This window comes from Protopterus annectens, chromosome 2.part1 (assembly GCF_019279795.1).
Source record: "Protopterus annectens isolate FY-2018-M chromosome 2.part1, PAN1.0, whole genome shotgun sequence".
Taxonomy (NCBI): domain Eukaryota; kingdom Metazoa; phylum Chordata; order Ceratodontiformes; family Protopteridae; genus Protopterus; species Protopterus annectens.
The window spans coordinates 1,642,352,347-1,642,377,959 of record NC_056729.1 but is presented as its reverse complement, the minus strand read 5'-3'; the positions used below and the strand labels follow the sequence as shown (position 1 = coordinate 1,642,377,959).

The 25,613-nt window shown below is 39.2% G+C and overlaps 1 protein-coding gene across 1 annotated transcript in view; it reads left to right on the top strand.

Moving 5' to 3' along the window:
* LOC122795004 (rho guanine nucleotide exchange factor 7-like) overlaps positions 1 to 25,613 on the top strand; it is a 925,778-nt gene extending 900,165 nt beyond the window's left edge. The window contains exon 11 of the mRNA XM_044063590.1: positions 25,474 to 25,613. Within this exon, the coding sequence (XP_043919525.1) occupies positions 25,474 to 25,613 (140 nt within the window). The remainder of the gene's footprint in view (positions 1 to 25,473) is intronic.

The window sequence follows — 25,613 nt, the reverse complement described above, 5'->3', positions numbered from 1 at the left end:
TGGAATTGATGAATTCCATGAGCATTGGGCCAGTATAGTGGTGTGAGTAGTTTTCCCAGTTGATGGAGGGGTAGATGAAGTCTCCTAGTATGAGAGTGTTGGGCTGGACCTTGATAGATTCCAGGGTGCTTATGAACATGGAGTGAGAGTCTAAGGACATGATTGGGGACCTATAGCAGGCTATGACCAGGATCAAGTGGTTGAATATTATCCCAAGGGTAAAGAATGGTATCCCAAAGTGGAACCTGTGTGTTGAGAGACAGCCTTAGAAGACTATCTGCAAATATATAGAGCTGAGTATATTTTTCTGTATTATTCTGTATTATAGAGCTAAATTGTTGCTTAGATATCTGTTGTCTTACTGTTCTGCAAATATACAGAGATCAGTATATATTTATTTGGATTTATAATTTGCACTCTGATTCCTCACATCTCTATTGAATCTGTCTTTCCCACCCACCCCCCCCATTTTGGTTTCTATAGCTTGTGTGTTGTTAACTTAATAGCAGCAGCCTGCATTTAAAGTGTTGACTGTATTATTCTGTATTATAGAGCTAAATTGTTGCTTAGATATCTGTTGTCTTACTGCTCTGCAAATATACAGAGATCAGTATATATTTTTTTGGTTTTATAATTTGCACTCTGATTCCTCACATCTCTGTGGAAACTTTTCCCCACCCCCCTTCCCTGTTCTTGGTTGTAGTTTCAATTTGGTGGCTTTTGCAGTGCCCGCCCCACTGTAGATTTGATCTAGGACACTCCCCCAGTCCCATCTCTTTACCGCATTCTACCTAATAAACCCTTTCTGCACTTACTTTTAGTCCTTTTTTAATTTAATTACATTTTTTTCAAACTGTGTGTGGACTAATATTGCTACATACTCAAGTGTGCCAGCTTCAACTGCATGTGAATTGTTTTTACTACTGTTTTTGCTACTTTTCTGAAAAAAAAATATTGTAAGCCTGTTTCCTACCTTTCCTGTAATTAGTGTTCCAGATACAGATTTGCTGTATCCAGGACTATTTGTAAGCTTCTGAGCCCCCCCAAGCCTTTCTGTGTTGGAGGGAAGCCTTAGAGCTTATCAGTGGGAGTGGTAATCACTAGGTAACCTGTCTACCACATAAGGAGTGGTTCTGGCCCAGAATTTGTAGTCATTGGCCGTTTGGGCCGTCTTCCATCTCTCTCAACTTTCTGATTTGAAGACTTGCATTTGCACTTGTTTCTCTCCTGTAACTCCTGGGTCCATCTTATTTGCTCACTCAATTTTTTTTATCTGCTTTTACTGTATCTGTGTTTCTTCCTACTTTATTTTGCTTTTGCATCATCTTAAAAGTACTCAGTTGTATTTATTACTGCTTGGTGTAACTCATTCTAAGCCTTTTAGTTTAAGCACTTGGGCTTCAGACCAGTTGTTTTACATTAAGAAGGTTTGTGGTCTGCACTGTAGTGGCAGAACAGGTAGCTTACATCCTTCTAAGTTGGGAACTGCTGATTGAGGGCTCAATGTCTGTTATTCTAAAATGTATTAATTCTGGTTTAAGCACTTGGGCTTCAGGCCAGTTATTTTACATTAAAAGGGTTCGTGGTCTGCACTCTTGTGGGAGGAGAGGCTGGACTCTTCTGAGCTGGGAATTTCTGGTTAAAGGCTTATAGTGCCTGCAAATTTGAACTGTTTCTTACTGAAATTGGTACACCTTGTTTGCTGTAGCATAGACTAGATTCCAGGCCTGCTGAATCTAGTTTTGTTTTATGCTTGTTTGCTTATTTCCCTGAAACGCTAATTCCACCTAAAACGCGGCTTTTCAGCGCTTTTGTGGATCCCTAGTGATATCTGCATTGCTTACTGTACTTATTTCCTTGTTTCACTTGAAAGAAAGTTACTGTTTGTCATTTTTGCATTTAAGTTACCTGTAACACATTGCATTTAAGTTACCTGGCACTTGCTCACTAAAGCAATTATACAAGCCAGCACTAAAAAATTAAAAGCACTACACCCTCACAAACTCCCCTTGAGTACCTTGTTCCTCATTGGCCCTTTTTTTCAATTATAAAGGAATTCCCAATACTATTCTAGCATGTCCAAAGGTCAGTTGTCAATCTCCTATCCGGTCCAGCTGGTGAATCTGGGAATCTTGAGGCAATGTTACAACTTCCTCATGTACACAGACAACCCTCTCCTCCTCCCAACAAATTCCAACACATGTGAGAGATGCAACCATATAGCCATACTGGAGGCTAAGCTCTCTCAACTCAGTACTGGCGAAACCAGTCAGGAGGAGAAGGAAACCACACTCACTACAATTCCAGTCTCACATAGACCTACCACGACAGCAAACCAAACAAATAAACACACAAAAACATACTCGGAGGCTCTAAATAAAAATCTGCCTAAGCAGCAGAGACCTCCAAAGCAGACACCCAAGCAACCTCTACCCCAAAACAAAACACGTGCAATACATATCTCACAAAGTCAGTGTGCCACACAGTCACAGCCTTTAAGGCTAAACAACACACCTGATACACTTGTAATCGGTGACTCTATCATCAGGCACACTGACGTCCCACTCTCCAGGCTGAACAAGGAGAAGGTCACTGTAAGCTGCCTGTAGGGTGCCAGGATCCGCCACATAACACAAGCACTCAGGTCACTCCAAAGCAAGTACAAATATGACTCTGTCATTGTCCATGCTGGTGTGAATGACTGGAGACGTACCTCCCTGGACTACATGAAAAAAGACATAGAGGAGCTCTCTGACCATGTAGCCCAGGCCGGTATGACCCTGACCTTGAGTAGCATCTTACCCTCACCAAGAATGATGCCACAATATAAAGACAAAATGATCAATTTCAACAATTGGCTAAAGTATTGGTGTCATTCAAAGGGGATTAAATGCCTGTCAGCCTGGGATGATATGCTCGACAAGCCACGATGCTTCGCTAGGGACGGCTTGCATCTGTCACCCCTGGGCTTTTGGATATTGGCAAAGGATCTTGCTACCCCCATAGTGACTTTTTTAGGCAAGGCTCAAAAGGCAAACCCACCTCCATACGTATCACAAGGGATAAGAAACTAAGAGTAATGCTACTCAACGCCAGAAGTCTGAACCTCAAGATGCATGCACTCCAAACTCTCCTTAGCATGGAGAACATCGATATCTGTGCAGTAACAGAAACCTGGTTCAAGGCTCCTGAGAGCACCCCAGCACTACCAGGTTATACCGCATGCCATGCTTTTCGGCCCCAAAACTTGGACCGAACCACAAAAGGAGGGGGGGGGTAACAATATTCGTCAAAGATACCCACACTTCCAGCTTGGTGGCACAGCACGAAGCATCAGAGACTATCCATGTGCAACTAACAGTGGGTAAAACTGCCTTCCAGTTTATAGCCTGCTGCAGACCACCCTCTCAAACCCAGGAACCCCACTCAGCCTTCCTGAGAACACTGGAAAATATGAAGGTCTCTCCAAACACCATTATATTGGGCGACTTCAACTACCCAAACATAGACTGGGAGCATTACTCTAGCTCCAACACCCTAGCCTAAAGGTTCCTAGAATTTATAAACTCAAATGCTATGGAACAACTTGTTACCACTCCCACAAAAGGGGAAAATATACTGCACCTGATCATCACCAGCATGGGGACTCTATGCTCCAGACCAGAAGTGTATCCCTCACTGGTAAGATCAGACCATAAACTAATATCACTGGATATTCACATCCCGACCCCAACCCCTGCCCTGAAAACCAGAGTGAAAAACTTCTCTAAAGCAAATTTCACATTCCTCAAAACTGAAGCGGAATCCTTCAAAGCCCCCAGGCATGTGGAAAATATGGCCCAGACTGCAGAATCCTTTATAAATGCATTCTATGAACACCTTCAGGAATGCATGGATCATGCAATCCCAAATAAAACCAAGACCCAATCCTCCAAAGGCAGACGTCCTGTCTGGTGGACCCCAGCCATAAACAAACTATACAACAGAAGGAGGAAGCTACTACATGATAGAGCAAAATCCCAAAAAGGGAAGGCATCTCTGATCAGTATTAGCAAAAAACTACGGGCACTCATAAAATCGTCTAAGGCCAGCTTCGAGAGAAAAATTTCACAGGACCCTAAGGATAATCACAAGGCTTTCTTTAGTTATGTTAGCAACCTGGGTGGGAATTCCCAGATATGCTCAGAATTAGTCAAGAAAGACAAAAAATACACCGAACCCACAGACATTGCCAACATCCTAGCTGACAGGTTCAGCGCAAACTCCCCCCCCCTCCCCACCAAAAGGGCAAATATATATCCCAGCAGAGTGCTGCCCCCCTGACATATCAGATGCTCAGGTAAGAGCTGCCCTCTCCAAAGCAAAAAACACAGCATCAGTGGGACCAGACGGTGTCCCGGGCTGCATCCTACATGAACTCCAAGAAGAGCTAAACCCAAACGTAAAACTACTGTTCAATCTCAGCCTTACTGCAGGATATGTACCCAAAGGGTGGCATACAGCAACAGTGGTCCCTCTCCACAAAGGTGATGCCTCAACGGATCCTGCAAATGATTGCCCCATAAGCCTGACTAGCTTGGTCTGCAAAGCTAGGGAAAGGATCATCATGGACCTCATAAGTAAAGATATTGGGGACCTACAGACACTGGATCCTACCCAGTTCAGCTTTGTTAAGGGCAGATCCTGCCTATTAAACCTGGTTGATTTCTTTGAAACAGTCACCAAGGTCATTGACGAGGGGAAGGTGGTCCACACAGCCTACCTGGACCTCGCAAAAGCCTTCTATACAATACCCCACTCGGGCATTATAGATAAGCTCACCAGCTTAAATATAAACCCCTATGTCACTAGATGGGTTGCAAACTGGCTCAAGGACAGAACCCACATGGTTAGAATTGCTAGAAACATGTCAGACTCCAAACCAGTTACAAGTGGCGTCCCACAAGGCTCAGTCCTGGGACCTCTCTTGTTCGGTATATATTTCTCGGTGGTACAGGCCAACACGGAAGGACTGTGGCTGACCAAGTTCGCAGATGACTGCAAACTGGGCGCCATAATTGACTCTCCAGCCGACACAAGCATCCTCCAAATGGGCCTCATAGAAACAGACAACTGGTGCCAGAGCCATGGCCTCAAGCTAAATGCCAAAAAGTGTATAGTCATCCCCTTTGGCAAAAACAAAGTGCCCACAAATTACAACATAGGTGGTAATCCATTAAGTACAGAAGAAGTAATTAGGGACCTGGGGACCCAAGTTGATAGCAATCTCTCATTTGACAACCACGTGGCCAAAGTGGTTAGAAAAACATTTTATATAGCCCACCTAATCATGAAGGGATTCACATCCAGATCAGGGGAGGTCATCGTGCCTCTTTACTCATCCCTCATCAGGCCCATAATTGAGTACAATGCCCCTTTTGGGATGTACCTTACCAGACACCTGCAGCAACTGGAAAGACCCCAAAAGTACCTCACCAAGAGGATCAAAGGGCACAAACAGATGCCACATGCTTCCCGGTTAAAGAAACTCCAGCTCTATTCAGTGGCATACCACCTGCTCAGAGGCGATCTGTGTCTGATGTATAAAGCCATGTCCAACCCGGAATTAATGGACATGCTGCACCTCAGAAAATCCAAATCCCATTGAGCTACGCGCTCAAGAGACTTGAACCTCAGCACTGAAATAAATAAGACATGCTGGAGGGACAGATTCATAACCCAGAGGCTCCCTTCACTCTGGAATAAAATCCCAGTCCAGGTTAGGCAGAGTCTCTCATTGACTCTCTTCAAGAGGAATCTTGAGTGGATGGGAGATCGTAGGTTTACCCTGGGTATCACTTCTGTGTCACTGTTAGACAGAGGCACAGTATACTAACCTCGAAAAAGGGCATAGCAAAATTAATTTAAAATGGGTGGCGAAAGCCAAACACACTCTGGCTAGGCTTATAAATGCCCTAGGGCAGATAGCCTAGTATGAACCTATGAACCTAAATTATGGTATGACTATGTCAAAAACAGTAAAATCAGTCCTAAACTCTTACATTTGTAAATCAGGAAAACCTAAGGAATAGCAGATTACATATCTCTATAAACATAATAGTTAGATTTCAAAAAACAGATGGAAGCATTAAACTTAACAAATACATCCTTTTGCAACTAATACATCTGAATCCAAATGTCGGATTAAATAACAAGATAATAAACTTGGACAACTATCCACTCATTAAGAAATGCAACATCTGGGATATTTACAGACATAAGAAAATTCTTTAGAGAACACAAGGAATACCCTTAACCTTCTGAAATAGCCAGGGAATTGTTATGGCTAGGCTTGTATAGGCCCTAGGGCCGATAGCCTAGTACCAACCTATGAACCTATGAAAGGATACATCATAATGCTAAGGCAAATTAGAGAACTGTGCACTTCAGTGGTAGAAGATTTTGAAGTAAATGATAAAGACATAAATATGTGCAATGCATTATGGCACTTACTAACCTTAAGGAAAAATGCTATCAGATATATATAGACTTAAAGTATCCCTTAGATATCAAACACCTATTCTGTATTCAAAATACTGGGTTGAAAAACTCAAAAGAAATTACTGAAAAACAAAAATCGAAATCTGTTGATACAATATTAAAATTAATCCATTTTAAGAAACTCAAAACCGCGGTGGTGGTGCTGCGGTAGTGTTGTCACCTCACAGTAAGATGCTGTCCAGTTCGATTTCAGCTAGACCATCTTCTGCGTGGAGACATGCGTGAATGGGCATAGTTTCGTTGAAGGTTGTGCATCAGGGATGGTAACTCCGCACATAAAAATCAACTACTAATCATTAGCGGACCGGAGTTCCGCTGTGGCGACCCCTAACCGGGAAAAGCCGAAAGAACAAAAAAAGTACACTCAATTAATGATAACCATAGGTTCATAGATTAGTACTAGGCTAACTGCCCTTCTGAGCCATTTTAAGCCTAGCCAATTATCCCTTGTGAGACTCAAACCCTGGACTTTGTGCTTGTAAGGCAAACACCTTAACTTAACCATTAGGCCAACCTCCCAACCAGTAATGCATTTACCCCAGAAATACTTTCAACTCTGTAGTTTTACCAAATTGTCCATGCTGCTACTCACAAATAGCTGACCTATTTCACATCTTCTGGATCTGTAAATGTACTTATAAATTATGGTGTTCATTGAGAGTCAGACTTGAGAAGATGGGATATCAAAACTCCACGTTATCATGTGAATTTGCAGTTTTGCATATCACCTCTCAACAGTTACCCAAACCTAACCTGCACATTCTAATTACCCTCTTGTCTCTAGAAAATTGTACATTACTCAGAACTGGTTAGCTCAAACCCAGTTGTCATGGGAGGGCTTCAGAAGTATGACTATAAAGCATATATCAGCACATAAATTAATAACAAATAACCAAAGTAAGCATTCATATTTTCTAAAATACTGGAATTTTCTCCTGAATCATATTTTAAAGGAATAGGTTTGATGAGTAAAAACAAATTATTGTGAATGTAAACTGGAAAGGGCATAAGACATATCATTTCATGAGTTGTGTCTAATGTAAACCTCATATGTAGCAGTTATGAACAGTATGTAAACTGTGACACAAATACTAATCAGAAGCTGATTTTCTGTAGCACTTGTTGTATATATTGTATACAGACTGTTATCTCTATTGTGTATTTTGTTGTAACACTGAAAACTCTGTTGGAAGAAGATGTACCTAAATATGATTGTATTTCTTCTGCTATGTAACTGAACTGTGCCTTGTAAAATGGTTGGAATTGAAATATGCAAACAAAACAAGAGAAGATGAAAAATAAAAATATTTGAAACAAAAGAAACCTAAAAGGCAGAAAACTGCAATGCAATGTGCTGAACTGGGGTTAATAGTGCTACATTCACCAAGTCTGGTAATATAGCAAACCTGTTAGCAAACAAATTCAATTCCACCTTTAAGCCCCCTCTCACTCACAGCTATCCCCCAAGAAATACCCTCACACACAACCCCTCCATCTATAACTAGGGGGCATGTACTGACTGCTCTCAGTAAAGCCAAGGACTTGGCCTCAGTGGGCCTTGATAGCTTCCCAGGATGCCTCCTGAAATGTCTAAAATGACTTATCAGGACCCCTGGAGTAATTATTTAACTATAGTCTTAAAACAGGCTTTGTGCCATGAGAATGGAGGACAGCAATGGTCATCCTCCTACATAAGGGAGGACCATAGCCAGCGTTAGGCACCTGCCAAACCTGTGGCCGTGGGGAGCTCCTGATTATCTCCCCATGTACGAGGGCCCTCATATGAAGCAGCCGCGGGTTTCAAAATCGCGTGTTCATTCGGCAGCACCGTTGCGCGATTCCACCTTTTTTTTTCTTCCCCCTGAAAGAATTTGCTTCCTTGATGGCTGCAGCCAATCAGGTCCCTTGCTTTACTTGTTAGCTGCTCTCAATCAGGTCCGCTTCAGTGAAGCAAGGGACCTAATTGGCTGTGGCAATCAAGAAGCAAGTTCTAGCTTCCTGATTGGGTTTACCTTAATATGTGGTCTGTTGGGTCAGTTCTTTTGATTGTCGACGTTAGGCAAATATCTGAACTGCTCAGATTTTTAAGAATATCCAGATTTTTGGCCCTGGGAAAGCCTTTTCAGCAAGGTGTCTGTAGCCCTGCCTTTCATTTGTTCCAAAGGAGCCACAGAATAGGTGTTTGCTATATTAAATGAATTTGAAATTATTGCTGCATGGAGGTAGGTCAGCTCTCAAAGTGTGAGTCATCATTCACAGTTGTGGAAACTGTGCAGAGACTAACTTTATGAAGCAGCATAGTTAATACCAGACTTAGTCAAGGATGTGAGAAATATATTGTTTTCTACCCATAAATATCACATAGTATAGCATTTTGAATGCACTAAATGCTTACTGGTTATTTTCCACATTTTAAATGCCTCGTAATTATTTTGTTGAGCTGGCATCTTTAAAATTTTCAACATTTTAACTCCACTGCAAGCCAAAATTTGACACAAATAAATTTTGTGTTTTGGTTTCCCTTTACTGTGAAGTATTTTTTTTTTTTTGCTATAGCAGGTTGAGACAAGAAAGTGAAGGATTTGACTTGGGTTGTCACCTTTATCATACATTCCATCTATTGTTGGGTAATCAGGAAAAACACTGTCACGCTGGTGATGCCGTCTTCCCTCACCTGATGTTTGTAACCCCCACCCAACTGCTACAGTGACATCTTGGCACATTGCTTTAGGATTATCTCCTATTTCTCCAGGATTCTCTTGTTTGGACAGTTGTGCCTTCTGGGAGAAAAAGGGTTGTGACTCGGAGAAAAAAGTAAATAACCTGACATGTAATAGAAAGAAAGTGTTTTCTGTTTTAGATTATTATTACTGTGAGCCTCAAACTTGTAGTGTGTGTAGTACCTGAAACAGCTGAATTTCTTTAATGGCTCTTAATTTTGATAAAGTGCATACTTGTTCAGTTTGCTTGAGGGTGTTTGCTTCCTTGCACAATCTCACAATTTAGTAACAAACTTCTCACTTTGGGCATCTAGGAAGGGTGCACTCCCACACCACTTTGTGAGGATTAATACGTATGTAGCTTCTATTCCTCAATGGGGAGCTTAAAACAAAACATAATTGAATCCCAGACACATCTGCCATGGTATCACAATGGCTAGATCACAGTGCTGCTTTGCATCTCCTGTGTCTTTCCTTTCAGTAGCATCTCCTGTGTCTTTCCTTTCAGTAGCATCTCCTGTGTCTGTCCTTTCAGTAGCATCTCCTGTGTCTTTCCTTTCAGCACTCTGTAGCTGTGTAATCTACACCAGACTTCTTTAGATTAAACCTTTCTACAACTCTTATACTGCCTCTGAAAGTAATTGTTTTTGCATAAAGGATCCTGTTTCAATTTGAACATAGTTAAATAAATTGATAGAATTGTAGCTATAATATACTGTTAGACTATGTTGTCTAGGCATTATGCTCCAGGAATTGCAGTCCGTTGGCCGTGGCATTTAGAGTATATTTGCAGTATTTTCCTGTTGTCATAGAATAAATTAATGATATCACACAGCTTGCATATTAATTGTTGTCATTTATTAGCATATCAAAGTGATGAAATACCACAGGAGGACAACAGAATATATGACCTTCTGCAGATGGTAGAGAACTTAAGCTAAATCCATTAAAAAAATCAATGAAATGATTAAAATCAGAACAGATGCAGTGTAACAATACTACACAGTGATTGATGCAGTGTAATAATACTACACAGTGATTGATGCAGTGTAATAATACTACTCAGTGATTGATGCAGTGTAATAATACTACTCAGTGATTGATGCAATGTAATAATACTACTCAGTGATTGATGCAGTGTAATAATACTACTCAGTGATTGATGCGATGTAATAATACTACACAGTGATTGATGCAGTGTAATAATACTACACAGTGATTGATGCAGTGTAATAATACTACACAGTGATTGATGCAGTGTAATAATACTACTCAGTGATTGATGCAGTGTAATAATACTACTCAGTGATTGATGCAATGTAATAATACTACACAGTGACTGTTAAATGGTGCTGCATGAGCTTGATAGGGAAGGAGGCGTGATGGCAATATGGTCACACTTTTTATATTCTCCTGGGTAGGGCCCCCAACTTGTAACTTGCTGGGGGCCCCCAAAATACTAGCACCGGCCCTGGGGAGGACCATCAACAGATCCTGGAAATTACTGACCCATTAGCCTGACTAGTCTTATTTGCAAAACCATGGAAAGTATTATCCATGAATTTATCAGCAAGGACACACAAGACCTCCAGACAGTGGATCCATCCCAGATTGGCTTTGTCAAAGGAAAGTTATGCTTACTGAATCTGGCGGACTTCTTTGAAACGGTCACTAAGGCAATGGATGAAGGGAAAATGGTGCATACTGTCTACCTAAATCTGGCTACAGCATGTGATAACAATAACTCACGTAGGCATTGTCAACGAACGTACAGAACTTGGACTAAACCCCTTTATAACACATTGGATCGCTACCTGGCTGTCTGACAGGACCCAGAAGGCTAGAATCAGTGAGGCCACCTCCACAAAGATGCTGGCCATTAATGGAGTCCCCCAGGGCTCTGTGTCAGGCCCACTCCTCTTTGGCATCTACTTCTTGGATGTCAACGCCAATGTCAAAGGCCTGTGGCTAATTAAGTTCACAGATAATTGCAAATGGGGAGCATTCAAATCCCCCAAGATAAGAACACCCTACAGGAAGGTTTAATATAGACAAACACAGTGCCAAAGCCATGGCTTAAAACCCAATGCATTATAGTACCTTTTGGGAAGTGTGCCACACTGGGTAACTTCAATAAAGCACCCTTAAAATTTGATTCAGTAATCAGGGATCTGGGAACTCCTCTAGATAGTAACCTAGCCTTCTGCTAATATGTGTGAAAGTATTAAGAAAACAGAGACAAAAGTTTGTTATCCATATTCTTTGATGTTGGAAAACCATGCCATTTGTTTTAAATTACCTACAGTCACAACAGACTTTTTTAAACTTTTTTTTCTTTATTTGTCTCCTCAGACCTCATAGTTACTGGATCAGCCTGCAATGCTGCACTAGGTCTACCAGCAGCCTCCTGCCCCTCCCCCCCCAGACCTGATCCAGTGTAGCTGGGGACAGTCTGTATAACTTTTGACATGCTAAGTCACACATGCACAGGTCATGTCCAGTCAATTGACACACCCCACCTCTGCAAGCATATACCATTACAGGATGCCCACTGCCACACACTGCCTGATATGTAGGGTTATTGGCTTGGTACTACACTGTGGACATGGCCAGAGAGCTGGGGGTCCTACAGCATGCAGTGTACACATCCTATCATATTGCTCATACATCAGTCCACAGGATGCCCATGCTTGTGAAAAATCAAACTGTCATACCTGTGCCAGTCATAAAGTAAAAAAGGTATGTCCCATCATATTCTGACAAACTGCCTGTTACCCTGTTACCACTACCCTCTTGTTTAGCTTTGCTATAACACACTGGCATCATGAATCTGTTGGCCTGCATAATTAGTAACACTGTCCATGTCCACATAGCCTGTTTGCGTCCCTGTCCTAAATGATGTACACACAAGAGCACAGCTACATGAACATAACCATCATGGCCTCTTATAACCTACCGTGAAATCATGATATTGCTGTCTTCCTCCTCTGGGTAAGGCAGTACAATTCTACTGCATTTTTTAGTTTGTTCCTGGACCTTAGTCTTGTAACTTCATTTGCAGTTGTATGAAGATCCTGGATCACTGCAAGATTTTAGCATTGTTTATACATTAAACTGCTCTTCTATTGCCATAAGTAGACTTACATGTAAAATGTAGCTTTGCATATTTTGAACCCAGTTTGGGTCCTCAATCTTCTAGCTTCTTTCACAGTTATAACAGGACTTTGATCTATTGCCAGATCTGAGGCTCATTTAGTCATTTATTACAGCATTACTGTTACATTTCTGCATAGTTTGGTGCATTCTAGTGCCTTTCTGTTTGCCTTGCTACTTATTTTACACTGTTCCTTAAGTCTGCCCCACCCCTCACAGAGATTAAGATAAAATATTCTGAAATTATAACCATAGGACTACAGCCCCCGTTTGATTTTTTTTCAAACCCCTCTCCCCTTTTCTGTGTCACTGGCTTCCAGCCCTTATGGTAATCTGGCTTCCAAAGTCTCTCCCTCCCCTCTTTCATTGCTAGTATCTATTGTGTAACATGTTTTAATCCATTGCCACCCATTGTTCCCTATATATCCATAATACTAAGGGCGCACCCTGCAAACCAGTATTGCAAAAGAGTAAACCTCCCTTATTGCAAATTGTTTCATACTCATTTTGCCAGAGCTCTCATCTGTTTCTTGCCCTCACTGCCCTCTGAGGGGGGTCTTGAGTTAATCCTGCTCCATCCTTGGCAGATAAGAGATTTATTTTATTGTTCTGAACTTCGGTTAACTGTTTAGACTGCTACTGCTTTAGTTTTGCTTTATTTGTTGATTTTTGCACTTTAAATCATTCTAAAGATCCCAAGGTCTGGAAGAACGAAGCATGAGATGCCCAATAATTTCAATCCTTTATTGAGACAAAACAACAAACTAGAACCACACCATAAATGCCTTTAACACATAAGTGCGTTTTCGTCAAAAAAACTGTTCGACTTCATCAGATGCCACCAGCCACTGATTACTCCATATTTATGTAATTACTAATTAATTAAAACCTATCAAAATGCTTCTGTTAAATTTAAATCAACCAATTAAGTTAATGCCATTTAAATATTTTGTTCTCTTCATTTAAATGCTCATGAATAATTCATTTTGGGCGGATCCTTCCCTTTACCATGTAAAACTTTTTAAAAATACATCTGTAAACTGTGATTCCTTAAAAAACGAAGAACCTTCGTTTTCAGTATAAAAAGATCTGTTCATTTTAATATAAATAACATTAATTTAAAATACGTTAATAAAATGTTCAGTTAAAATAAAAATAAGAATAATGATCATAAATAAATAGATACGATTCTCTCATATGTTTAATCGTATTTGTCTTTATGGACCAGTGCATTAAGTCTATTTTATTCTCATTAAATTACATTAAATTCTGTCACTTTCTGTAGATTATACCAATATGAATAATATAAGTCATAATTTAGCTGTTCTTAACTTTAATAAAGGTAAATCTGAAATCTGAAAAAAGTATGTTGGGAGAAATATGTAATGACAAAAACCTTAGAGTCATGAAACCTGACAAAGGAGGAGGAGTGGTATTCATGGAGCACTTCATTTATGAAGGTAAAATGATGGAAATTTTAAATAATTCAGAAAAATATGTAAGAACCTCCAAGAATGAGATCAATATAGCTTATAATAAGATAAACTTTCTTCTCAACGATTTACTTATGGAAGGATCAATTGACCTAGACACCTTTAGATATCTTAAAGTAGACAAACCTAGGGTACCTCCATTTTCGGAATTCCGAAACTACATAAGGACATGAATAATCCACCCTTGAGAGCAATAGTATCTGCCGAAGGGTCTGTAACTGCACCTCTTGCCAAATATGTGGATGTAAAAGTAAAAGAGTTGGTTACCAAAAACTGTAATATTTTAAAAGATTCTTCGGACCTACTAGGGAAATTGGACCACTCTTTATGCTCACACGAACTATCCTTTGGTACCCTAGATGTAATAGACCTATTTACAAGTATACCCCATGACATTGGGATGCAATGGTTCGAAGAAATGTTGATAGAATATAAATGTCTAACACAAAATGAATTTAGAACCTTACTGATTCTCATGGAAATGGTGTTGAAATATAACTTCATATACTTTGAGGGGGAGTACTACAAACAAGTGAGAGGTGTAGCAATGGGCGCACCTTGTGCTCCTACCTACGCCAATATCATAATGGCCTATTGGGAAAACCACTTTTTGATAAATTCTACATATAGAGATAAATGATCCCTTTATGGTAGATTTCTTGATGACTTGTGTTTCTTGTGGAAGGGTGACCAAACTTCTTTTGTTGACCTGGTTAAATATCTTAACAACACTACATCCTTTTTAAAGTTTACACATAAATTTGAAAAACATACATTAAACTACTTGGACATCACTATCACTAAAAAAGGCAATCAATTTGATTCAAAGGTATTTAGGAAAGAAACATTTTCCAATTCCTACCTGCACTATACTAGTTCGCACCCACATTCTCAAAAAAGAAGTGTTGTTAAAGGACAGCTAGTTCGTGTAAGCCGGATGACCTCTGACAATGAGTGGTTTAATAAAGAATGTGAATTGTTAAAAGAACAATTTCTAAATAGGGGTTACCCTGGTAGTTTTTTTGACGAAATTTATGAAGAAGTAACACAAGGTAGGAACACCAGATTTGCCCCTATTTTAGGTAATATGTCTAAACAAAATGCATTACCCCAGAAAGAGAGAACATCTGACACTTATAAGGGAGGTATTATAACTACATTTGATGGTCAATCTGGCCTAATTAGGAAATTAATAGACAAAGAATGGACAAACTTTGCTAAAATATCTGACCTAAACCACATTTTTGATGAAAACATTAAATATGTGTAAAACCCTGAAACATTTACTAGAGAAGGGGTCTAAGAAAATAGACATAACTAGGCTTTCAAACAAAAGGGAGTTGTTCAAATGTGGAACATGCAACTTTTGTACTCACCTCACCATGGGTGAGAGTTATTATTTGGAGGCAAGGAAAAAGAAACTTTATTTAAACACATTTGTAAATTGTAACACCAAAGGAATCATATACCTGTCGACCTGCAAATAATGTGGGTCTTTTTACATCGGCAAAACAGAAAGAAAGTTGAAACAAAGGACTTACGAACACCTTTATGAAATTAGGACCAAGAAAGACAGTAACGCATTATACAAACATACCTGCATTTGTGAAAAAGCCAAATACCAGTTTTTTGTACTAGAAGTAGTGGAAAGTGACCCTAGGGGAGGAATGTGGGAGACACGTGTAGAGTACAGGGAACTGTTTTGGCAAATTGTACTGGAATCTACAAGGTCCCCAGGTTTGAATGACATGATTTCCCTGGGTCCAGTACTTAAATTAAGATCGGCCAAGTTATGAAATATTATTATACCTGTACTTGATTTTAGTTAATTTTGAGATACCTTCCCACTTTCAACATATATACACAGTTTTATAAATGATTTCAACTTGATTTTAGTTTTAAATGTTTTTTTATAAGTGCATTTTGAAAAACAACCACTAGAGGGTGTGTGTGTACCATTAATACTGATGTGTGTTATTCCCTAGCTTTACTCAAAATGTACTTTTAACTTTTAATTTTTACTATTTTGTATATTTAATACACTAGATAATTGTGGTTAGATTTTAAACATTTACAAATCATATTTTACATACATTTATATACTCTCATACATCTATTTCTGTGTTCTTTGATTATTTAAACACTCAATGTGTAAATTTAACATTTTAATAATACCAAATACTATTGGATGATAGTTAAAAGACAGCCCTATAAATTCAAGGTTCTGATGGGAAATTAATTGTAATCTGATGAAGTTGGTGACGAAAATGAGATTTCAAGAAAACGTTAATTCCTTTGCTGTGTTTGGTGTGTTGTACTTCTTTCTACTTTCGTGCTTGTTCCCATTAAAGAGTTTGTGCCTGTGGATCCTTGTGTCCATTTGTTGTGGATTCCTAGTCTTTTTGGGCACCTACCTTGAATTATAAAATTGAAAGATACTCATTCAATCCTGGGGGGGTTTCCTGCGTCCAGGGTCAGTTGCCACCACAATTCCCTGAACTCAATTTTTTTCTTCCCAGGGACCCCCCTACCATAAATTTTAACTTGTTCCAACACCAAAAAAGTAAATTTTGCTTCAAGACATTTTTTTTAAATGTTTGAATAAAGCATTTGTGTCTTTACATGTTGCCACTTCATAACAATGTTCATATATCCTTCTTTTTAACTTTCTTTCAGTTTTTCCCACATAGAAGGATTTACAAACTATGCAAGAAGCCAGATATACTAAACCCTTTGATTCACAATTATAGAGGCCCCTGCTCACCAACCATTTATTTCTACTTTCCAAATAAAACCTATCCATAGTTATAAGATGATGACATTGGTTACAGTGACCACATTTATAAGTGCCTATTTTATTTTTTATATTTGTCTTTTGTTTGTTCTCCAGGATCAACTTTATATCCTGGGAATTTCTGTAAATTACTTTTTGGGGCATTCTAGATATTTTGTCTATGTCAGTAATAGCCACAAACTTTTCCCATTCTTTCAAAAATTTCTTTTTAATGATGTTGTTTATTGCATTATATTCTAGGGCTAGTACTTGTTCATAATTAGAATCGTTACTATCTTTCTTAACTTTATCTACTTTGTTCCCACCACCATTATTTAAAATTGGTTGGAACTTATTGGTTCTACCTTTTTCTACTTCATCCCTTATGTCCTTAATAAACTTGAAAGGATATCCTCTTTCAAGAAACATTGATTCTAAAAAATCACATTCTAGCTCAAAGTCTTCATCTGTACTAGTCATCCGACTCCCCCTCACAAACTGCCCCTTCACAATATTTTTCTTACAATGAAGAGGATGGGCACTATCAAAGTGCAAATAGGAATTACAATAGGTTTCTTTTCTAAACACTCTGGATTCAAACTTGTTATTTGCCTTATAAATTTCTATGTCCAAGTATTGCACATTTTTTTCCGAAATCTTGTGTGTGAATCTTAAAAATTCAGTGGATTTATTTAGGTATTCTATAAATTCTTCTAGTTTCTCCCTTCCTCCCTTCCAGAAAATTATGATGGCATCTAAAAATCTACGATATAAATTCCAATAGTTTCTGAATTCTGTATGAGTAATATATTTCTCTTCCCATTTAGCCAAACTATGTTGGCAAAAGTTGGGGCGCATGCTGCTCCCATAGCCACTCCTTGTGTTTGTTGAAAGCATTCACCCTTAAAATATAGGAAATTATTCTTCAAAATCATTTCCATTAACCAGGTGTTAACTAATTTTTCTTTTTGGGTTAACTCACCATCTTGGTAAACTGTTTCGTCAAACATATCCATGCCTTCTTTCCAAGGTATGGATGAAAACAAATCCACTATATCTAAAAGAAATTTGTCCATAAAGACAAATACGATTAAACATATGAGAGAATCGTATTTATTTATGATCATTATTCTTATTTTTATTTTAACTGAACATTTTAGTAACGTATTTTAAATTAATGTTATTTATATTAAAAGGAACAGATCTTTTTATACTGAAAACAAAGGTTCTTCATTTTTTAAGGAATCACAGTTTACAGATGTATTTTTAAAAAGTTTTACATGGTAAAGGGAAGGATCTGCCCAAAATGAATTATTCATGAGCATTTAAATGAAGAGAACAAAATATTTAAATGGCATTAACTTAATTGGTTGATTTAAATTTAACCGAAGCATTTTGATAGGTTTTAATTAATTAGTAATTACATAAATATGGAGTAATCAATGACTGGTGGCATCTGATGAAGTCGAATTGTTTTTTTGACGAAAACGCACTTGTTATGTGTTAAAGGCGTTTATGGTGTGGTTCTAGTTTGTCGTTTTGTCTTAATAAAGGATTGAAATTATCGGGCATCTCGTGCTTCGTTCTTCCAGACTTTGGATTTTGGTTATTAGTTAACATTTGGTCTGGATTCTGCTTTTTTTCGTTGTAAAGATCCCTAATACTTGAAATTGCTTTGTGAAGGTTGTGTGTTTAAGTTGTTTTGTTGTAGCATTATACCCACAAGTAGTCCTTCCTGGTGTTATTAAATCAGTAGGTTTAGGTTAGCAATACCCGGTATAGACACAAATGCTCAGAAAGTAAATTGTATCTGTAAAAGTTCCCTTAGAACTGAAACATGTAACTTAATGTGGCTAAACAACGCCACTGCATGCTTAAAGCAGTTAGTTTGCACATTAAACAGCGCTATTAATAGAACACTGTAACCTAGTCTAATGCCAAACTCCTGAAACCACCCAAGGAGACCTCTGTATAACCCAGTCCACTATCTACAGAAGCCCACACAAATACAGGTCTGGACAAAATGGATATGCAATTTCTAAGTGTTTCTGTAGCCAGCTTGGTACATATAGGCAGCCTGAGACAATGTAGCAATTGTCTCATGTTCACAGACAGCCACTTCATCCTTCAAACAACAAACACAGTATGCAAGAGTTGCACATACACAATTTCACTGGAGGCAAAAATCATGCATGCAAACAAAGTTGTCAAGAACACACACACACACACACACACACACACACACACACACACACACACACACACACACACACACACACACTATAACCACCACACATATATTCGACCACACACACAGACCAACCTATGCTGAGGCACTAAAAGGCAATCTTTCCAACCTCAAAGACCTCCAATCCCTATAAATGGCAACACCTATTCTCAGCAATGTCTTAAGCACTCACCAAAAGCGAAAGCAAACACAACACATATGCCCACACCCAGTGGAGCCCTAAGAGCAAAGCCCATAAGGCAAACCCATACATTACCCAGGACTCTTGTCATAGGGGACTCCATTGTACAACATACAGATGCCCACCTTACCAGACTAAACAATGAGAAGATAATGAATCCAAGGTCTGACAAGTTATGCATGCACTGAAGTTGCTGCACCACAAGTAACAGTACGATTCTGCTATATTCCAAGTGGGAGTTAACAACCCGAGATGTACTAAGAAAGACAGTGTCAATCTCTTTGAATATGTATCTCAGGCAGGTATGTGCCTTGTATTCAGCAGTATTCTACCTTCACCAAGGATGATGCCACATTACGAACAAAAGATGATTAACTTCAATAACTGTCTTAGTTTCTGGTGTCTCTCCAGGGTTATACAATATTTGTCAGCATGGGAGGATATGCTTATCAGGCCATGTGACTTTGCAAAAGATAGTCTGCACTTGTCTCGATTAGGTTTCCAAATAACGACTAAAATGTAATCCACCCTCTTAGAGCCTTTTTAAGGCAATGCCAAATTGACAAATCTACTGACATAGCAAATAAAACCTAAAGAAACCTAAATGTGTTACTGCTCAATGCTAGGAACTATAGACATCTGTGCCATCACCAAGACATGGCTTAAATCTGCAGAAAGTACTCCAGCAGTGCCTTCTACACATTTGGACCAGCAGCCACACAGATAGGGACTAAAGGCGGAGCACTCTCAGTCTATACTAACACAAGCGTAAGTTCACACTGGTTAAATGTATCCACGTGCAAATCACCATCAACACAGTCCCATACCATATACTAGCAAGCTGTAGATCACCCCCTATGTCCATAGAATTCCAAAGCATGTACCTAGAGCTACTGCAGACCTACTGCTTTGGAATAGGACAACATCTTTAAATCCCAATTAGGAGTTAACCTGAGATGTACTTCCCTGGACTGTATGAAGAGAGACATTGTTGATCTCACTGAATATGGATCTCAGCCATTACTGGGGTTACCAAGTTGATATTTATTTAAAAGGAGACAGTTTTGTGGTCTGTCCTGATGAGACATTGGTGAGGTGTGGTGTTGGGGGGGTTGCAGCCAGGACTAGGATTTTTAAGCCTCTGATGGGTGTGAAGGATACTTCTGTTAATAAAGTCCAAGAATTCTTGTGTCTGTGAGTATGGGGCAGTGTATGTTTCCCAGTCTATGGTGGGGTGGTTAAGGTCTCCCATGAATAGGGTATTTCATTTCAAAAACCTTACAGACACATTGGGCTTGGGAACCAGTACAATGGTGCTATTCTGTTTTCTGCGGGATGCTTCTATGATCACAATATTGCACTTCCTCAACTGTTTGGCATTAGAATTCTGATATTCGGTACAGTTTCACACTTACTGTCTCATCAGACGTAGTCTCCATTGTGGTGGATTAGACTTGGCCTGACAAGCATGCCTATACATCATTTCAGAGCTGTTGTAACATGTATTAAGTGAGGCGCTACACTTACTGGGTGTCGTGCTTTACTGAAAAGGGTTTGTAAATTTACCTGTGCTACAGTGTGCTTCCTTTTGTCTACATGTGCATTAACTTGTGGGTTCCTAATCATAAAAGAGAAAACTGATTTAGATTTTGAATAAAATGTAAGCACCTCTCAGAAATTGTTTTTTGAACCTTGTTGGCTAGGCTTACGTAGGCCCTTGGGCCGATAGCCTAGTACCTACCTATGAACCTATCAGTGGCACAGGAAAATAACTTTCTTGGGTGGCGTAAGCCAGGAAACCTTGTTGGCTAAGCTTACATAGGCCCTTGGGCCGATAGCCTAGTACCTACCTATGAACTCTTTAATATCTAATAAATCCATTGTCATTCTAAAGTATTTCATCTATACGGCTTAGGCATTAATCCACCACAATAACAGACCTACCATTGTTCTCTTCCTTATAAATGACACTATTATCTTTAGTTAACTATTGTAACACTTGCATTTCATCTAAGGACAAGTTATAAAACTATTGTCTTGGTGTTTCTTGTTACAGTTATCCAATGTCCACCACACAAACATTTTCAAAAGTCTTAATTTTCCGATTTCGCTTAGAATTAAAAACACATATTTTTCTCACTAAACTTTCTCCCATTGCAGTCAGACAATTATTTTTCATCAAAAAGTCTAAATTGAGATGTCTAGTAAATACATTCAGTACATAAACAGTTTTTGCTATACTATATGGATGGTGCAGTGGTAGTGTTGTCACCTCACAGCAAGAGGTCCTCTGGTTTGATTCTTGGCTGGTGTGCCGTCTGTGTGGAGTCTGCATGACTTCCTGTGTTCATGTGGATTTCCTCCCAGGTTTCAAAAACATGCATCTGGAACATTGCTCCCCCGGCCTCCACTGAAGATTGGCTTTATTCCAAGTTGGACTTTCCCAGTAAAGAAATATAAAATAAGTAGGTATTGCACTAAGGTATCTTCTTAAAACATCAAATTCTCCTTGCACACTTTATTGGAAATGTTTATTCCCTTAACTTCTTCTTCTGTCCCACTTCTTGTCATCTCCTGGGTTCACTATTGCTAATATCTTTTTCTACCATGTTGTGTTCTTTTATATACCTTGGTGAATATTGCAATGCCAATTTCCTTGGTACCCACTGTTTCTTGGATTTGGTGGTCAACTGACTTGGCTTGTCTCTGTTTTCTTTTGCTTAATTCCATTCAGCTCAACTAACTCCTTCCTACAGGATGCCAGTATAGTTTGTTAGTTTCCAGCCCTTACACTGACAGTCTTGAATATCTGTACACATGGATTGACTATAGAGCATTGTCTTCTAAAAAAGTCATTCTCAAGCACCAAAGAATCATGCCAGTTTTCTTTCTCTTTCCCATTCTTAGCTACCAATTGGTCTTCAATCAACCAATCAGCTCTTTTAGTATTATAATCCATATGGGTGGCCGTGGTGGTGTAGCGGTAGGCATTGTTGCCTCACAGCAAGAGGTTCTCCGGTTCAATTCTCAACTGGGGTGCCTTCTGTGTAGAGTCTGTATGTCCTCCCTGTGGTCACTCGGGTTTCCACCCACATTCTAAAGACATGGAGTAGGTGGATTGGGCACTCTAAATTGACTCTAGGTGAGAGTGTGTGTATGAGTGAGTGGTACAAGTGACCTACTGTGGCAGGGCTATCCACCTGATGGTGTAAAGCCTGACTTGAGATGATTGCCACTGCTGAAATGACACCCTGACCCCATGTGCAAAATGGGAAAAGGGGCTAAGGATGGATGTCTGTCCTGACCCTGGTACATTTCTTTAATTGTCCTATCTGCACCTTACTTTCATGCATTTTCACATTCTGGAATGTTTTATTGACCTGGCTACATTGTCACTCATATTAAAGATACTTATCATTTTAGAAGCTAATGTCTCAATTTCTTCCTCTAATGTTCTCATTACTGATTCATTGTGTTTAATAGGTTCACAGGTAATTACTGGTCTAATTACCCCAATGGGCCTTTTTAAGCTTAGCCAAGCTTCCTAAAACTGAGAATCTACATTGTGTCTGTGAGGTAACACCTTAACCATTATGCCAAACCCCATCACATTCAATCTGTTTTAATTAAACAACTCTTAACTTATTAAAAATCTCATTCAACACATTGACACCTTTCAAAAAGTTTATAATCCAAAGCCCCCTTAGGATCTGATTTTCTTACACACTCTTCTCCAAAAATGGATTCTTCCCATGTTAAGTTTTTATACTTAAAAGCTTTTTACTCTGTTAAAACAGATTTTCCATACCCGCTAGAGTGCATTGGATGATCGCTGCAACTTCATGAAACAGATCCTGCGGCTTATTAAGTAGCCTAGTACAGAATGCAGTTATGTTAAAGTGCCAAAGTCTTAAGGAAGAAATAAACTAAAGCTCTGAATCACCGTGCTAAACAGCACCAGGTTAAATTTAATGTGATTATCTGTTATTGTATCAAACTTCACGTATGGATTGCCAGTTGAAATACTGGCTGCAATCATTTTGCTGCTATCTCTGTACAGGGTTCCAGACTCGCAAGGACCTTTGTGAGAAGTGCAAATATAGTAGGAACTGAATGTGACTTGGCAGGATTTCAAGTTATTTGTGCAAGAAAAAATGTGCCAAGGAAGATGTTAAAATATCAGTTTCTAAAATAATAAGGATCCCCAGTATGAGTGACTAATGTAACCAGATTCAATCCACTGCACTGGTTCAAACCCCTGCACTGATTCAATCCCCTGCACTGATTCAATCCCCTGCACTGGTTCAACACCACCTTACTAATGTATGGTAACCATAACCCTAATCTCCAACCCTGCACCTAATTTCACCCCTATATTTAGAAAAACACTTTCTGTAGAAATACCGCTATTCAGACAAAGTATGTGTAGATACTGTGGTAGGGATCTGGTTAACCAGTAACAAAAGGAAACTGTTTTCTTTCTATGCTCTATCTTGTTTTGATGTTTTGGGCTTTTTTGGTAAGTAGATTTTCTTAATGCTTATATCGCTCACCTGTGCTTTGTTGCTTATGCCTTTTTGGGTTAGCAGTTTGTGCAGAGATGAAGGCTGTGAGCTGCAGTTTCTGTGGTACATGGTATGCTTCACACAGCCCTTATGTCACCTTGAGCAGATCCTTAACCAGCCATTGTTCCTGGGTCACCCCCGAAAAGATACTGTGTTCACTGGTCCCACCTGAAAAGATACTGTGTTCACTGGTCCCACCTGAAAAGATACTGTGTTCACTGGTCCTACCTGAAAAGATACTGTGTTCACTGGTCCCACCTGAAAAGATACTGTGTTCACTGGTCCCACCTGAAAAGATACTGTGTTCACTGGTCCCACCTGAAAAGATACTGTGTTCACTGGTCCCACCTGAAAAGATACTGTGTTCACTGGTCCCACCTGAAAAGATACTGTGTTCACTGGTCCCACCTGAAAAGATACTGTGTTCACTGGTCCTACCTGAAAAGATACTGTGTTCACTGGTCCCACCTGAAAAGATACTGTGTTCACTGGTCCCACCTGAAAAGATACTGTGTTCACTGGTCCCACCTGAAAAGATACTGTGTTCACTGGTCCCACCTGATTGGTAAACAGAATTAATGTTATATATATATATATATATATATATATATACTGTGTTCACTGGTCCCACCTGTGTGTGTGTGTGTGTGTGATACTGTGTTCACTGGTCCCACCTGAAAAGTGTGTTCACTGTGTCCCATATATATATATATATATATATATATATATATATATATATATATATCTATGGTCCCACCTATATATATATATATATATATATATATATTATATATATATGGTCCTATCTATATATATATATATATATATATATATATATATATATATATATATATATATATATATATATATATCTATCTATATATATATATATATATATATATATATATATATATATATATATATATATATATATATGGGTCTACTTCACTTCACCGACACGCCACAAAGCCGACACCCAAAACACCGAGACCAAAAGAACGAAAACACACAATACCAATAACTCACAAAACCGAACACCATAACACCGACACCCAAAACACTGACACACAAAACGTAAACTACACATTACACACAACTATATATGCACTAACCTTAACCCAAACTCTAACCCTAAGGTCCGACACTACCACACACTTACCCTACCCGCACCCTAATCCTAACTCACTTAACCCACCCCTAAACCTAAAGTCCGTCACTATCGCATACTTACCCCACCCTAACCCTAACCCTAACTCACTTAACCCACCTTAAACATAAAGTCTGTCACTATCGCACACTCACCCCACCCTAACCCTAACTCACTTAACCCACCCATAAAACTACAGTCCATCACTATCGGACACTTACCCACACCCTAACCCTAAGTTCGACACTACCGGACACCTAACCTAAATCACTCACTTTCCCACTTACCTGTCCGCTCCCTAACCCTAAATCCTTCACTATCGCACACTTACCGAGTCGCGCTCACACGTTGCCCATGTCGGTGTTTCGGCTGTCGGGATTTCACCTTGTCGATCATCTGCGTTGTCGGTCTTTTGGTCTCTGTGTTTTGGGTGTCGGCTTTGTGGCGTGTCGGTGAAGTGAAGTAGACCCGCATACGTATATATACACTTAGATACAATATGCTTACATTTTATATTTCAGGTTTAGGTAACTGAGTTGAAAGAACATGCATTCAGTGAGTGCTACCATAACATGGGTGTATGTGTAAATGTATGGTACATGCTTGCTTACTGTATGTTGCTACTATTTTAAAAGTTCATTTCACGTTTGTAGGTGAGATGATGGAAAGCATCCGTGTGTCTTGTTCAGCTGCTGAGGATTATCAAGAATGGCTTTTTCTTCTACAGAAGGTACTTGCATTCATTTTTATTATTAATGCAATGTTTTCCTTTGTTACTTGCAAACACCTGTAA